The sequence below is a fragment of the Indicator indicator genome, chromosome 1 (assembly GCF_027791375.1).
Source record: "Indicator indicator isolate 239-I01 chromosome 1, UM_Iind_1.1, whole genome shotgun sequence".
NCBI lineage: Eukaryota > Metazoa > Chordata > Aves > Piciformes > Indicatoridae > Indicator > Indicator indicator.
The window spans coordinates 78,780,843-78,797,378 of record NC_072010.1 but is presented as its reverse complement, the minus strand read 5'-3'; the positions used below and the strand labels follow the sequence as shown (position 1 = coordinate 78,797,378).

The 16,536-nt window shown below is 37.3% G+C and overlaps 1 protein-coding gene across 1 annotated transcript in view; it reads left to right on the top strand.

Annotated features, from left to right (window-relative positions):
• ANOS1 (anosmin 1) overlaps positions 1–1,450 on the top strand; it is a 139,980-nt gene extending 138,530 nt beyond the window's left edge. The window contains exons 15-16 of the mRNA XM_054387342.1: positions 563–704; positions 1,392–1,450. Of these exons, the coding sequence (XP_054243317.1) occupies positions 563–704; positions 1,392–1,450 (201 nt within the window). The remainder of the gene's footprint in view (positions 1–562; positions 705–1,391) is intronic.
• Positions 1,451–16,536: the final 15,086 nt, after the last annotated feature.

Below are 16,536 nucleotides of genomic sequence, written 5' to 3'. Positions count from 1 at the left end.
CCAGCCCAGCCTGGCTGGTCACAGAAGCACACCATGCCCACACTTTCTGGAATCACTGCCCTGCTGTCCACATCCTGGGACTGGGCCTTTTTATCTTGGAATAAGAGAAATCAGGACTTTTGATTCCTTAATACTCTTTAGTTTTTAGACAGATGTGTTCCTATTTGGGAGCATTTATTAATTAATTTATTATTTTTGTTGAAATGAAAGATTAGGAAGTTTTTTCTTAGTGGTTTTTTTCTTTTGTTTGTTTGGTTTAGTGGGTTTTGTTTTTATTTTTTTTGTTTAGTGATGAGCATATAATCCATTTTCCAGAACACAAAGGAGCAACTTGGACCTGAAACCATACACATGAAACCATTACACTCTGGTAAAAAAAAAAAAATCTGCTCAAATGGAATGGCAAGCACAAAATTCAACACAAACCCTCAACAAAGTGATGCATACATTAAATACTTTTAACAGAATTCTAAGAAAACAATTTGAGGGTGCCCAGAGTAGTGGAATATGTTTAAAGCTTGGATGTGTTTGAGTGGAGTTAATGTGATTTGTTTATTTTTAGGATCATTATGTACTTACTGTGCCAAATTTGAGGCCATCAATGCTGTACCGCTTGGAAGTTCAGGTGCTGACAACTGGTGGGGAAGGGCCAGCTACAATAAAATCATTCCGAACACCTGACCTTCCTCCATTTTCACCCCACAGTAAGTACTACACCATTACATGTTACAAAACTTCAGTCCACATGAAAACAGTTTCCTTGAGCCTTAGAATCATTATTGTTTCCAGCAGCATTCCACAGACTATGGATGTGTGAAAATATTGACGGTTTCCCCCTGTAACTGTCCATCAACACTGATAGAAGAAAATGCAATCTTTCTCTCCCTCACGAATGCCCTTCATTCCACCACAGCTTATGCCTACAGCACTTGGGATTCAAAGCCTGTCCTCCAGGTGCTAGCTAGGCCTGGGATTCCTTAGCTTTCAAGATTAGATTTTTCTGGGTGCATTCAGTGTGGCCAGAGCCTGATAATATTTCTAAAGCAATGCAAACCTCTTAATGACCATTTCCAGCATTTCAGGTTTGTGAAAAGTACAGCTCAGTGTTGCAAAGAGCAGTATATTATATTATTATATATTAATATATAGATATCATTTATTTATATGATTAAGTATTCCAAGATTCATCTGCTGAATCTTTTTGTCCTTTCACAGTCCCACTAAAGTTGTTTGCACTGAACATGCACATAGTTGTCAGCACAGGCAGTTCAATTATAAGCTACAGGACTGCAAGCTGAAGGCCTCACAAAGCCTTTTTAGAAGTATTGATAAATGTTGGTATTACATATCCAGGACTTGACATGTGCATATTTTCTTATTCATTTATTTAGGACCTCATCTGAAGCAACATCATCCACATCACTATAAGCCACCACCAGAGAAATATTAGACTGTTTCAGATGATTACACAAATAACTGAGAGAAAAACTGAGCTCTGAAATGAGGGCTGGAAGAAGGCACATCTGTAGGAGCAGTGAACCCAGTTTTCCAGTGGAAGTTACCATCCTGTAAGATCTGTATCTACTTCTCTATAGTTTAGCCATGAAGAATTGTATTTGCACCAAGATCAGGATGAAACATACAGCAAGTATCATCTGATCACCTCCCCTATTCAATAAACAGAAGATCACATCCAACTCAACACCTGTGAGAAAACCAGAAGTGTGTTCATTATGATGTTTTTGTATTTCTGTGTTTAAAGTAGATTGAAATGGTGCAGTGTATATGGCTTTTTCTCTTAGTGACTTCAATGTTAATATTGCAAGGTTGTCCTGTGATGTAGACATACTTTTGAACACTGAAGGCCATGTTCTCATCAGCGTGTTTAAATAGTAATATATTTTACTTAAAACTCTGTCTGTCAGCAGTTTGAGCTCTAGTGTACTTTTCAATTAAAGATCTTTGATATGTCTGAAATAGGGACATAAGGAAAATAAATACTAGTAGCAGAAACTCTAAAATAGTCCATATTTCATAATTGCAGTATCACCACACAAGAAGGAGGAGGATACACTTGTGTCACACATCTGTTCTGAAATGTTATTTTTTTAGCATGTAAATCTTACAATAATGTAGTTAATAGCTAAAAAGCATACAAGGTAGATGAACCATCGTAAAGAAACAAATGGTAATTCATAGGCTTGTTGAAAATTAATATCAATCAATAAAATTAATTGATAGGTTCTGGAAGAATGACTTGAAATTCTATTTCAAATTTTTTGGTATGTAATATTTCAAGGTATCTTGAAAAGAAACATCAATTTTCTAGTTAAAAATCTTCATGCATTAGCATTTCAGAAAGTGAAATTCTGAGGCATGTTCATTATTCAAGTAGTGGCAGTGCTACGTTTTGGCTTTGGATTTTGATGCATGTCGTTCTTTTCCCTGTGGATCTTTTGAACAGAAGGATGGATGGATGTGCTCTGTTATGCCGTTCTGCTTACAGAAAGAATTATGTGACAATATTCTGGCATCTGGAAAACATTGGCTGATAGTTTATTTGAATTCATTTTTCAAATTTAGACAGAAGGGTGCCCTTTTTAGCCATAAGGGAATTAATATTCCCTTATTGTGCAATATAAACTGTCTAGAATAATTTGCCACACAGAGAGACATACCTTGACAGTAAACAGAAACTGCTTGGATTTATTATGGAGAGAGTGGAAAGTATCTGCCAATAAACGTCCACACAAATACTTATAATCAGCTTCTAATGTTCAAGATGCCCAAAGTGCTCCTGGGTTCTTTGGCTCTGCTTCCATTGCTCCCTGAATCATCTTATAAAGTTAACATACCTTTAACACGCAGGAGACAAACTTTACAAGGTGGCCATTTTTCTACCAGCAGATGCTAGAGAATCTCCTGTACGTTATATTTGTCTAAGATATTCCATGAGAGGAGCTCAGATGTTAGTGGTAGATACATTTTTCCTTCTCTTGATGACATACTGTTCTGTGGAAAAGCAAAGATGAAGAAAAATATATACCTGAAACTGAGCATTGGAGTTACATTTATTATAGTAGAGCATTCACAAAATATCCAAATAGTTTCCCTGTACTGACATTTACAGGTTTTTCTTTTGTGTGGGTTAATGCCACGGGATGAAGGAAACTGACTTAGTTGCTGATCGCTGGCTCATCCAATTGTCCTACATTTCTACTTTCGATTTTAAAGGGCTCTTTTTTTCTGTTCTCTTGCTACTCTGCAAGTTGTCTTTTTTGATATTCACTCAGTGATCAAGAACTTTTCCAGATATTTTTTATTGCCACATGGATTGAGCCTTTAACAGTAGTTTAAAAAATATTCAAGACTATGGTGCTTTTCATTCCTTCCTCTGTCATTCTGTCATCTTCCTTTGCATAGTATTCATTAGTGAATAAACAGGTAAACTCTTCTTCATAAAATCTGTAGTTTAAAGGTTTGTTTTCAATTTTGGCAGAAAGCCAGAGTCTCAGAGATTTATGACAGGGTGAAAATATTTCACGTGTACAAGTTTTTACAGAGGCAACACAATTTGAATTGAATGGATGTGCAACTGTTTTGACATCTAAATTGCACAGGACATAGATGAGGCTAGAAGTGATCTCTGTGGTTTGCTGAGCACAGGAGTCAGTGGGATCAGGGAAAGTGATTACCTCAGGCTTCTCTGGAAAATTCTGTCCAACCTTTCAATCATGGTCTGTTCTAGTTATCCTGGAGCAAATCTGCAGTGGATTGAATGACGTTAATAAAATGATGTCTTGTTCATAGTGAAACAGTAAAGCATAGAACATGGATGTCGGTCTTTATTACAATGATGCCGATCTGGCTTGAAGATAAACTGGAGCTTAGCAGCCCTGAGTGATCATGGCCTTAGTCTTTTTTGCTGAGGGAAAGCCTTATTCTTCTGAAATTAATCAAAGTGGTTAATATTTGCTGATGCCAGCCTCTTTGAAGCATTCAACTTTTAAAAATAACAATGTACTTTTGAAGAACATAGAAGGGTTTTTTCTTTTAAAGTAGATTCTGGAAATATTTTTTTTTTAAAGTTGATAAAATAGAATTGTATCGAACAAGTGTATGATACAGAGTCCACTGAGATGTATTTTTTTTTCCTTCTACAAATCAGCTTATCAGCTCACCCTTCCAGTCATCTTCCAAATCAAAAATGAAAAATACAAGGTCAATAAAGCTCATGCATGGATTTTAAATTCTCAACTATAAGTGATGTCCTGATTGTTCTTTGCATTTAGCAGTACAGATTTAAAGTTGTTAGTGCCTAATTCATAAAGCATTGTTTGCTGAATCATACAGGGTATTGTTATAGTTTACTAAACTAAATCACACTAAGAATTTAACTCAGCAATACAGTTGTAGTTTGCTACTTGATTCACTAGTTAAAGATTTATTTTCTCTAATGATGTTATGTAATAGAGAGTCGATATAGATAATGGGATGTTTTTAGATACTCTGCACCTTTACATTAATGTATTATTTGCTGTGTATGATTCTGATGGATTTGTCAGTTGACTTCAGGATGCATTTTGTTTATCTTTATTTCTTAAAGGAGAACTATAAGATTATGCCATTTTGCTAGCTGCTTTGTGAAGTGGATTGTTTTTTTGTTCATTGGTAATTTTTGTTTAAGAGAGAATGGTTTGTTCTTGTTACATCTTTTTTGATCACCTTTGAATTGTTTATAGAGCAGGAGAAATTCGAATAAGACGGAACTTTTGCTGTGTCATCTGTGTGTATTATTTTGCATCATCATTAAGAATATATCACATAGACAATAAATAAGAAGCTGATTTCTGAAATTCTGAAGTGGCTTCAGCAAGAGCCAGGGACATGATGTGGCAATGTTAACATTGGCAATATTGTTTGGTGTAGTCACACACAAAGAAATGCTCCTCGCTAATGTCAGTGCAAATTCTACCGTTGGTTCTATCAGAAACATAAATATTAGCCCACAATACTTTCATCTCCACGCTCCCCACTGGAGTCTAGGAGAGTTTTGATAGGCAGGCCCTGACTCAGGAAGGAATGTAGAAGAGGAAACCTCTGTCTGCACGAAAGAAGTCAGTGAGATGGAAGTAAACCTGTGCAGTTAAGGATGAGCTTTAGTGATGCCTCAAAACATGGATATCAAAACTTGCCTGAATACTGTCTTAAATCAGGACCTTATAGAACAAAGTGTGGGATCCAGACAGTTCTAAATTCTATGTGCCACACCATATTTTTCTTTTAATTTTGTCTTGTGTATATGTAAATGTAGTTGTGATATTGACTTATTTATTAATTCCGTTTTCTTATACTATGTGCCAAGTATATTCCTACCCTTTTGATCAATACATGTGAACATCAATTACTAAAAGTAATGTTATGCAAAGTTGTGCATTGTAACCAGGAATATGATGCTAATAAGCTCTTGCATGTAGTATTAAATAATTAAAAAAAATCCTTTATTTAAAAAATGTAAATGAATACCTGCATATGTTGATGATTATATATGGTTTTGCATGCCAAAACTCATTGTTCAGTTGTGGGCATGAAGCGTAACGATTTTATTACCTCTACTGAATATATTAGTAAGGTACAATTTACAAAGTAATTAACAGAACTCTATATGTAAAGTTTTTCCTTTTTTACTTAATTATATTGTAGTAGAGGTAACAGAACTGTTTCTCTGTTACCCAAATTGGCTGTAGAAATTATATTCCTATAACACTCATTTAAAGTCAATATTTATTTATGTATGTAATACAAAGAGATTGGTCCTATGTGTGTGTTCTGTTAGAGAAAAAGAAAAGTACACTTCTTGTAAAAACAATTTGTAAAGAAATGTAAATAGAGCCGAATTTCTTTTAACTCACTATTTTCATGTTTAGAATTTGTACATACTGTTTAGGTAATAAACTACCCTACATTGAAATCTTGCTACATTATCTTCTCCATAAAAATATTATAGTTTTGTCTTTCTTAAGTTGGAGACTTAGTGTCACACCATGTACCTTTACTCTATACTTAAATTTCATTGTGTATAAAGTCGTACCATTTTAACCACCATTTACTACAGCATTTATTTTTCCTTAGAAAGTGATCAAAATAATCTCGGCATGAATTTAGGCGTTATTTAAGTCTTTTATGTTGAGAAGCAATCCTTGAAGTAAAAAATCAGACTGAATAACTTGCTATCCCTTTCTCTGTTTCAGTGGGATAGTTCACGGTAAAAGTTTCTTCACTCTTTGTAATACTTAAAATAATTTAAATGATGCTGGATCTATGTCAGTGGCCTGATCCTGCAAGTCAAGATTTTAACAATTGAAACTCACAGTGAAATCTATGTATACACCAGAATTGGAGTATTTTCAGTTTTAAAGTGCAGTATCTCATGATTTAAGTTCTATAGTTTTAATAAATATAAATATCTTAGTACAAACATTTAAGTGTTTCAGACTGTCGTAGGTGTGCTGTCATTTTCAGATGCAATATCTTTAGTTTGGGGATGCACCTTTGACTTAGTCTTGACTTGCCTAATAGGCATTTAGATTTTGTTAAATTGAACATAAACTCCAAAATTTCCTAATACTGCTTTCTTTGTTAGAATAACTGCTTTAACTTTTCGTTTTGGTTTTGCTTTTATATAAATAGGTAATATTTACAAAAATCCATATAGTTAAATTTTTCTGCAAGTGGGACTATCTCAATGATGCTTGCCATGGTGGTTCAGTAAACCCAGACAAGAATGATACATCACAGTGGATAGATAAGCAGCTGGATGTAATTCAAAATAGCCATTCATCTTTAATTTCCATTACTTTAAGTACATGTTTTATTCAACACTGAATTAAAAAAGACTGACTGGATTATGTGAATCATACGAAATAAAACAAATTTGCTATGCATTTAACAGTATCAGTCATTTTGACTTGGGGGTTTGTGGGTTGTACTTCTGTACAACTTGGCTTTTGTGCTTCTAAAAACAGAATGCGCTCAAAAAGATTCCGTTTCATTAAAAAAATTAAGTAGAATGAAAGCTTTTTACAGTGCAATAATAAAAGATTCCCCTCCGTGCTTTGATTTTCTTATTACAGGTGTTGTTTTGTCATTATCTGGATCTATTCCATCCTCCTTGAGGAAAGCCTTGGGCCAAAACACTGACTGTTAGCCCATTGGTGGCAATGCAGCACCTGTAAGGGTAAGGAAGTCATCAGGGAGAACACTGAGAATATAAACTTTGAAATGGAGCCAATGTGCAAAAACTCCTGCAGATTCAAAGGGGATGCCTTTCACAGAAGAGAATCGCTGTGTCCCCTTTGGTTTGGGCTTCTTCCTGCCTCTACTCAAGGTGCTGGCAGGAGCATAGTTTAATATTTAATTCGTGCCTTGCTACAAGCATTTACTGAGAGTGCCATGTGGCACAGAAACTAAAGAATTTATGAATGCTTTCTGAACTCAGTTCCTCAGCTGTGATGGTGATTTATTCATGTTACTTAACAATAAGCTACATTCAGGAAGTCTGTTTCTTCTCCATGGAAGATCAGCTTTGGAAATAGTGGTTTGTTATTTTTCAGGAGAGTGAGGCAGATACGCTACACACAAATATCTCTTTATATTGGTGCATAAATGTTACTTGTGCACTAAATGGAGCTTGCATAACTTTTTCACAAGCTGTCTAGTAATGTATATGTGCAAAGGGTTCAAAACTGTCAATATTAAAAGGTAATTAAGTTTGCTGATTAGCCAGCATCTTTTTCTGAGTTTTATAATTTTGTTTACAAAATGGTGCCTGACTTAAATGGTTCAGACTGCATAGTTCTTAGCAGATGCTGAGTGATATGCTCTAATTTCCACACTATCATTTCTATGTAAGTGAAAGAAGAGACAGACTGGGGACAGAAGAGCATAAGTGGCACAAAATGAGGATAATCATCTGAACTGTTTGTTTCTTTGCAGACATCCAGTTTCCAGTTTTAGCAGTCACCTGCAACCATTCAAAATATTCTTTTAAATGTCTTTTCTGAGGTGTGCTGCAGTGTTTGCTTGAAACATAAGTATTTCAGTTTTTCAGTGAACAAACCTGGAAGCCAGAATCAATTAGACTGTTAAGTCTTAAAACAGGGATATATGAGAAAAAAGTAAGCAGGTGGATGCTAGCGGTTCTCTCAGAGCACTTAGGGACAACTATTCTTTTTGCTTGTTTGTTTGTTTGTTGAATCATACTGAAGAAAAAGAAGATCCATAGGCATTCTTCTGGCTCTGTGATCATACCTTTTATCACAAACAATTCCATGTAAATGGCTAAAGGTGCTTCATGAAAGATTGAATCGTCAGAGGTAAACAGTAGCTTAAGAGTGTAATGATGTAGTATTGAATGAATTGGTATCTTCCAGTTTATCTGATGATTGTATTATTTTCTCTCATCTTTTTGCCTGAAGTTTAGTTTAGTTTAGTTTTAAAATGGAATACTGCTTACTGCTTTTGCTGCATGTTCAGCATGAGAACTTGTTTCATTTACTAATCCTAGGCACACACTCAAAGCACATTTCACAGCACATTGCTATGAAGATTTAGGTTTGTGATACCTTTCCAATAAAAAATAAAGCCATTAAGATAATTTATATGCACTCCTATATTCAAAAATGATTTCAATAAAGGGCTACTTGTCAACAAAGTAACAGTCTTTAGATATAAAGTATATCTGTAGCTGTATCTCATTTAAATTATTATGTACATAATATAGTTTTGGAGAATAGGAAACTTTATTGTCTTTTTCAACAACAACTATGCTAGACAAGGAAATTGTAGTAAGCACACAAGCATATTGAAACGATAGCTATCACTCATATTTGCAGCTTGATAAATGCTATTAAGACTATAAATTATGTTCAGGTTAGTTGGTTTTAAACTGAGCAAAACTGATCTCCATTTGGCTGCAAAACAGGAGATGAGAATTAATACTAGAAGTCTGGAGAGAGATGTAGCAGGAACAATATCAACTCCTGTGCCTGAATAATATCAAAAAGCAGAAAGTTGACACAACTTAAACTGTTTAATTTTTCCCCTAATCACTAGTAAAGAATACTCAATACCTTAATAAGATCCTAATATGTTTCCTTGGTTCTTTTTTCAGCAATTTTGTAAGTAAGTTTATAAAATATTTGGAACTAATAACAAGAAATTGGTCTTTTGATTTCATTACATTTAATTTAAAAATTATTTACCTACAACTGTTTGCAGAATTGCTCAGCAGAAAACATACATAGAGCAGTGCAATCCAGCTCAGTGAACATTTCAGCTTTATGTTCTCTCCCTGAAATTCAACTGTTGACTGAAAAAAACTCCCTGCTAAAATATATATATATAACTGTATATATATATATATATATATATATATACACACAGTTATATACATACATATACATATATATATAAAGTTCCTGAAAAATTATGGGTCAAATAATGTAGTCAGACTTTATCTGGGAGAGTTGTTCTCTTATCTCAGGTGATCTCAAAATCTCCAGAATACTTCATTGCATGCATCATTCATACAGATGATAGGTTGCTTGGGTCCTTGCCCTTTCAAGTTTTGAAGATGATTTGGAGGATGGGGATTCCACATCCTCTCTAATTACTACTGAAACAGCAGTAAGGCAAATAATGATATCTTAGCTATTAAGGAAATTGTATGGGGGAAACCACATAACATGACCAATTTCAGTTGCATGGCAGACCTGTCCAATTACAAAGAAATGGAAAAATAGCCTTTTGAAGCTTAAATTTATAGGTTTGTTTAATTCTCAGTAGTTTTTTGATTAAACCCTCTTTGCGTTGACTCTGGAAAGTCAAAGCTAGCACAAAATGAAATCTGCAGGTTCTCAATATGTTTGTATTTTGCCAGACTTTAGTTACAAGTCTTGAGAAGTGGGAAGTTGATCAGCCATGTTTCTAGATATTTCAAGAATCAAGAATCAAGAAGGTTGGAAGAGACCTCAAGGATCATCGAGTCCAACCTGTCACCCTACACCTCATGACTATCTAAACCATGGCACCAAGTGCCACGTCCAATCCCCTCTTGAACACCTCCAGGGATGGTGACTCCACCACCTCCCTGGGCAGCACATTCCAATGGCCAACCACTCTCTCTGTGAAGAACTTTCTCCTCACCTCCAGCCTAAGCCTCCCCTGGCACAGCTTGAGACTGTGTCCTCTTGTTCTGGTGCTGGTTGCCTGGGAGAAGAGACCAACCCCCTCCTGGCTACAACCTCCCTTCAGGTAGTTGTAGACAGCAATGAGGTCTCCCCTGAGCCTCCTCTTCTCCAGGCTAAACAGTCCCAGCTCCTTCAGCCTCTCCTCATAGGGCTTGTGCTCAAGGCCTCTCACCAGCCTCGTTGCCCTTCTCTGGACATGCTCCAGCAATTCAACATCTTTCCTAAACTGAGGGGCCCAGAACTGGACACAGTACTCAAGGTGTGGCCTAACCAGTGCTGTGTACAGGGGTACAATGACCTCCCTGCTCCTGCTGGCCAAACTATGCCTGATGCAGGCCAGGATGCCATTGGCTCTCTTGGCCACCTGGGCACACTGCTGGCTCATGTTCAGGCACCTGTCAACCAGTAAGTACTTGTTGCTTAGCTTCCAAAACTGAGTTAATTAGGACTTGTGATAGTTTCACACATTCAACACAATAGTTCAGATTATGAACTATTAAAGTGTCGATGGCAATGGCCCATTTCTGTCACCTCTTCTGTATGCCATGGGGTTTTGCTTTGAGAAGCTACAGCTACTGCTACCAAAATTGCCAGTCCTTCTTTGTCAGGTAACATTACTTTTAGCAAGGTAGGAGCTGCCAAGGAGAATATTAAGGGCACTGGAGATCTGAGCTAAGCTGAGCAGGTCAAGTTGGTGTGCCTGTAGCAGAGTGTGTCAGACACCCAGCTTAGGTATGGTAGGAGAGAGGGGAAGGATGCCTGTAAGTGGAAAAAAAGGGGCACCTTCAGTGAAAATGCTGTAGGAAGATCTCTCATCCCACTGTAGAAATTCAGGGCGAGAAGGGAAGAAAGATTCAGCACAGAGGTGCCCACTGCTGAGCAAAGAGAGAGAGGAGCACAGCACACATTTCATATGTTGCCTTTCTAAGGGGACTAGGTGAGGGTGACAACGGTGGACAAGATGCAAAGAAGACTGGCATGAAGACTATCATGCTGGAGTTCACACAGACCTACTTCCATTGAACTGGTTTGCAGAAGATTCATAGAAATACCTTGATTTGCTCTTAGTCCAGACATCTGCCGATGCAGAGCTGAAACTCTTGAGACCAGAGTGCAGAGGATCACCATGGTTGGGGTACTAGCCGGAAGTGACAGCCTCTGACAGGGTTTTGTATCTGCTGCTGGCACTGTTGGGGACCTCATCTTCTCCAAGACGGAGAATATTTGAGCAAAATTTTGAGAGGTGGGATTTGGACCTGTGTGGAACTGTTTTGGCACTGTGGTGAACATATGCATTGCTGTCATTTCTTTTTTTTTTTTTTCCTTTGGGTTGCCATGTGCTCAGGGACCTGTCTCCCTCACACTGAGCTTTCATAAGCAAGTCTTCCCCTGCATGTAGTCCCCACATCCATAGGTTTGTGGCTGACCCCACCTCAGACAGTTACCCAAATATCACCTGTCAGAGGGCTAGCCATGTGAGTTTCATCACTTCCACTGTTGCTGGAAGGAGAACTGTATTGGATCATAGGAAAAGCTGAGTAAATCAAGGCCCTATGAGCTAGAAATCCTGGCACTGCATGCAAAGAGGCTGTAGCTCTAAGGGAGCCTCCAAGGAGGAAAATACAAGCAGGATTCCCCTTATGTTGTGTCAGCAGTTACTGCAAATGATTGAGCTCTGTTTTTAACCACCATGAGAGCACCTATGGTAATGAGGTCCTGAGCTGCCAAAAGCAGAAGTTGCACTGGGTGTCAGTCAAAAGAAAGGAACATTCCTCCTAAAGGCAGGGTTTGAACCAACCAGGAGGCTCATCACACATCACAGCTGAAATACAGAGCTGTGTGCTCAGTCCTTCTAGCAAGGCATCAGTCTCACGCAATTTTTTTTTACTCTCTGTGAAGGTCCTACTATAGACATAATCGTGAAGGTCAAGCATTAAAAATAGGAGGCAGTTTGCATACAATAGTAGACAAGCAATGAAGAGACCTAGAGACTATAACTAGTTCCTTAACTGTCCTAACTATGGGGAAATTGTGATGCAGGCAAAGCATTTCTGCATAATCATGTTTCCAATTTTACTTATTGAAGTAGCTAGCTTCAGATGAAAGAAAAGGCTGCTGCTCTGATTTTTAGCAACTTAAACTGAGGTTTTAGCAACTGTTATTGTGAAATAATCCAAAGCTTCTGAAATCAATAGGCTTCCTTTATATTCAGAACACAAGTCTACACGCATGACTTGCTGCATTACAATTGAAAGATAGCCTTTTCCAGGCATTGTGAAGCATATGTTACAATCATCTTGAATGTGGGAATATTGAAACTCATTCAGATCAAGTAAATGTTTCTTTTCATCCTTAAATACGTTATGATTACTCAGAAACAACAAAAAGGGTCATCCTTTAAATGAACCCACAGCCACAGATAAGAAAACAAAATATGGATTTTCTGAAAGACTTTTGAAGGAGAGGATGAAGATCACCAATTATAGGCAGCCAGAGGTTTGGTGTCAGAAATAAAAGGAGGCCAAATGTGAATACCAGTCTCCCTGAACGTCTCTTTGCTGTGCATCTTGGCTGGTCAGTGGCTCCAGGTATAGTTAATCTGACAGCAAATTCAATATCTGTGACACTGCCATGGATCCAGTACTGTAAAGAATCAGCTTCTTTTGGTCTCTGGCAGGCTGCTGTCATTATTGTAGCAATCCTTCCTATGGTAGGAGAATACTTAGCTTTCCCTTAAATTAACAGATCCATTGCTTGAAAAAATACATAATTTGATAAGGCACTGTGAGATGAAAACCATCAGGACAAAATTATCTAGAGAAGAACAAGAAAGAGTTTAATGAAGGAAGAGTGAAAAAAAAAAGTCATTCAAAAATCTTTATTCTTCTCTTTAGTCTGTCAGTGACAGAATTAGTCAAAAACTGTAAGAGAAAACATTTCTGAAAATTCTATAGCATCAGTCCCTGAAATATTTTTTTACGTGTCATGGGAATCCAAAAAAAGCCTGTGCAATGTTGGGAAGCCTGTAGCTGCAGCATTTCAGTGAGGCTGGACAAATTGGAATGCTGCATTTGGTTATTAACATCATGCTAATCTTAGCACATGTTAATGTCATTAAGAAATGTATGTATGCTTAGATAAGTGATGACTGGCATTGGCACTGTAAGGACACACCACAGTCAGTTTAATAATGACTGCTGCTTTGTTTTTTGCCATGTTTGTTAGCCTTAGCTGCTGTATGAGCAGCAAAAATGGTGAAATTGCAAAAGCAAAAGGCATATAAAAAGTCTCTTCTTTTAGTAAATTCCACACCAATTCTAGGCCATAACTGGCAAATATTGCACTAGCTTCTTCCAGTTGCTTTTAATCTCCTTCTCAATGACTGTGATTTAGTTAGGCATTTTAGTGTTTGGAATCCCATTAATGGCAAGTTTGTCGAACTCACGTGCCTTCCCTGTGTCACTAAGGTAGACTTTGCACTAAACAAGGCAATTTGTATGTCCCCAGAGCTATGGAGCACTATCTGTGACTGCTCCATCTGGTTCCAGGGATCGTCTCTCGAAAGTCTCATTACAAATCGCAGTCACCTCTGTCCTTAAATCCATTTCAAATTTAATCATAGCGCTGCCGGATTTGAGATCGACAAACTGAATTTACTCATCCTTGTTGACTTTGAAAACAGATCCTAGGTTATGTATGTGAAGCACTTACCCTTGATTAGGTGGTTTCTATAATTATTTGGTTTTTACAGACAATCATTCTGATTTTCAGTTACACACCCTGCACATACTTCTGCTGTTTGAGCTTCACTCCTCTCTGCTCTGGTCTGCCTTGGCCCTGACAGCCATAACTCTGCCATGGGAAATCCACTCTTCTAAAAAGCATTTTTATGAGTTTCCTTGCTTCTCTGGGGATTTTGCTTTTGCTTGTTTTTAACCACTCTCTCCCTATTTATTCATTTGCCATCTTGAATTTTGCCTGAGTTGAACAGTGACACCTCTCCATTGCTCATTGAAGAGAAAATTCAGTTATTAGATGTAAGATATTTTTTAACGTTCTAATTACCATACACTGTTATATGTTCCTGTCCTGGTTTTGCTGGGACAAAGTCCCAGGCCAGCCATTAGCAGTTCTGAGTGAGCCAGGAAAGCTGACAGATGTATCCCATACTGTGAGCATCACACTCACTGTAAAGGAGGACATTTGCTGAGGAGAGTGGAACCTTCTTGCCCTGTTTTGCTTCCTGTTCTTGAGGACTGAATTCCTGTTTTCTTAGTGTGGCTGCTGCACCTTTGCTAGGCCTAGTATAACTTTATGTATCTTGTATTGACATTGGTGTTAATTTGGTGTTTCATTAAACCTGTTTTCTTTTCAACCTGAGGGTCTTCTCTCTTTTTCCAGATTCTTCTTCTTTGCTGGGGAGGGGTCAGTGGGTGATTGAGCAGCTACTGCAGTTCAGCCCCAGGTATGGGCTAAATGTAGACAGTTCCTCAGTCTCAAAATTACACTTCTGGTTTATATGTTAACTTTGTAAAACTTATCTTCTCCTGATCACGGTTGGTTGCCTGTTTGGGCATAATGTATGTTTTTGATTGTTAGCTTCTTTAAAGAATAACATCACCATAGCGTTATTGCATTCCTCGTTGTGAACATTGTGAGTTCCTTTGCGCTTCACAGATTTATTTGGAGTTTCCTTTTTTTCCCCCCAAAATTTAACGTATTGTTCTTTCGCCCCAGTAAGTGAGCTATGAGAAATGTTTGAAAAGGCTGGATTGCAGCTGCTTGTCTTTCTTTTTCAAAATTAGTCTATTTCTTCCATAAAGGATATAAAAATGAAAAAAAAAAGTAAATAATTATAATGGTGAACAATTTTTTTTTCCAGAATGGGGCACTATTTGCACCATAAAATGTTTATACTTTTGACTTCATTTCAGAGCTTTTTCCCTAAATCTTTCTTATCGCCGCCTGCTTTCTCACTATAAATTTAAAGAAAATGAAGGATACATCCTCACAGCAGCTAATCATTATGTCAGAGAAAGATTGATTTGATGTTATGTTATGTCTCTCTTCCAATGTTTCAGAAGTCTGGCTGGCTGTTGCACTGCTCTCTGTGTATAAAAGTTTATTTCACTGTAAACTTACACTGTTGACAAAAGTGTATTTCAGGAAGCATTTCAAGAATGCAGTCAGAGGTTTAGCTAAGACAAAGGCTTATTACTAAAGACATTTATCTTCTCTTCAACCACTTGCCCCTAAGGATGGATGAGTTTTTATATTCTTTTATTCTACTCTACTTTTAATTGTGGTTGGTAAAATAATCCTTGGAATTACTAAACTTGTATATGCTTGAAAACAACATAGGCTTCTCTAAAGAGAAAAAAAAATGTGGTTTTGTTTTCCTTTCATTTAAATTTATGCTATGGTTTCTTGCCAGTAAGAGTAATGAAGAAGGAAAGGTTGGAAGACAAAAATGTGAAATTCTCATGAAGTTAACAATTTAAAGGATTAGGTTGCATGAACAACATGAAATAATGCCACTTTTGTGGCAAGACTATAAGATTTGTCAGTGATGATGGTGATGGGACTGACAGTGGGACCCATCTGTTGACAAGGCTTGACATTCTGGGAGGCATGCTGCCTCTGAGGAACCCAAATCCTTGGTGTTACTGAAATGTTGACAGGGCTCCTCCAACCCTCTGAATACCACTCTGTGCTTATGTTCCATGTGGATGTTAATAACACTACTGGGAATGAGTTTACACAGATTAAAAGCTACTGTAAGGCTCTGGGAATGGGGAGGTGAAGGGGTCAGGAGCTCAGGTGGCTTTTTTGTCGGTTTTGCTATCAAAGGTCAAGGCTTAGGGACAGATGTGACGTGGAGATAAATACGTGAGCGAGCAGATGGTGCTGCAAGTAGAAAGTCAGCTGCCTTGACCATGGAATGATGTTTTGTAAACCCTATGGCACAAGGGAAAACTGAACCTCTTTCACACTAAATTACTGATTTATTGAGACAGGTTCACAAACCTCACCAGATCAGTATGAACTACTCTGCCCTTAACAAAAGCTTAAATACTGGCAAGAAAGGATGTATCTACCGTAGGGTCAAAGGAGACACAAGACAGAGAATAGTGGGTTGGTCCCTCAAACATATTAGATAATGTAGGGATTAAGTAGGAGGAACAGGAGGCTTTATTACATGGCTAACATTTTGCTATAAATGACCTTTGGCTGATTAAAAACTTAGCAGATCATTTGCATATCACAATATTAATATTAAAGAGTA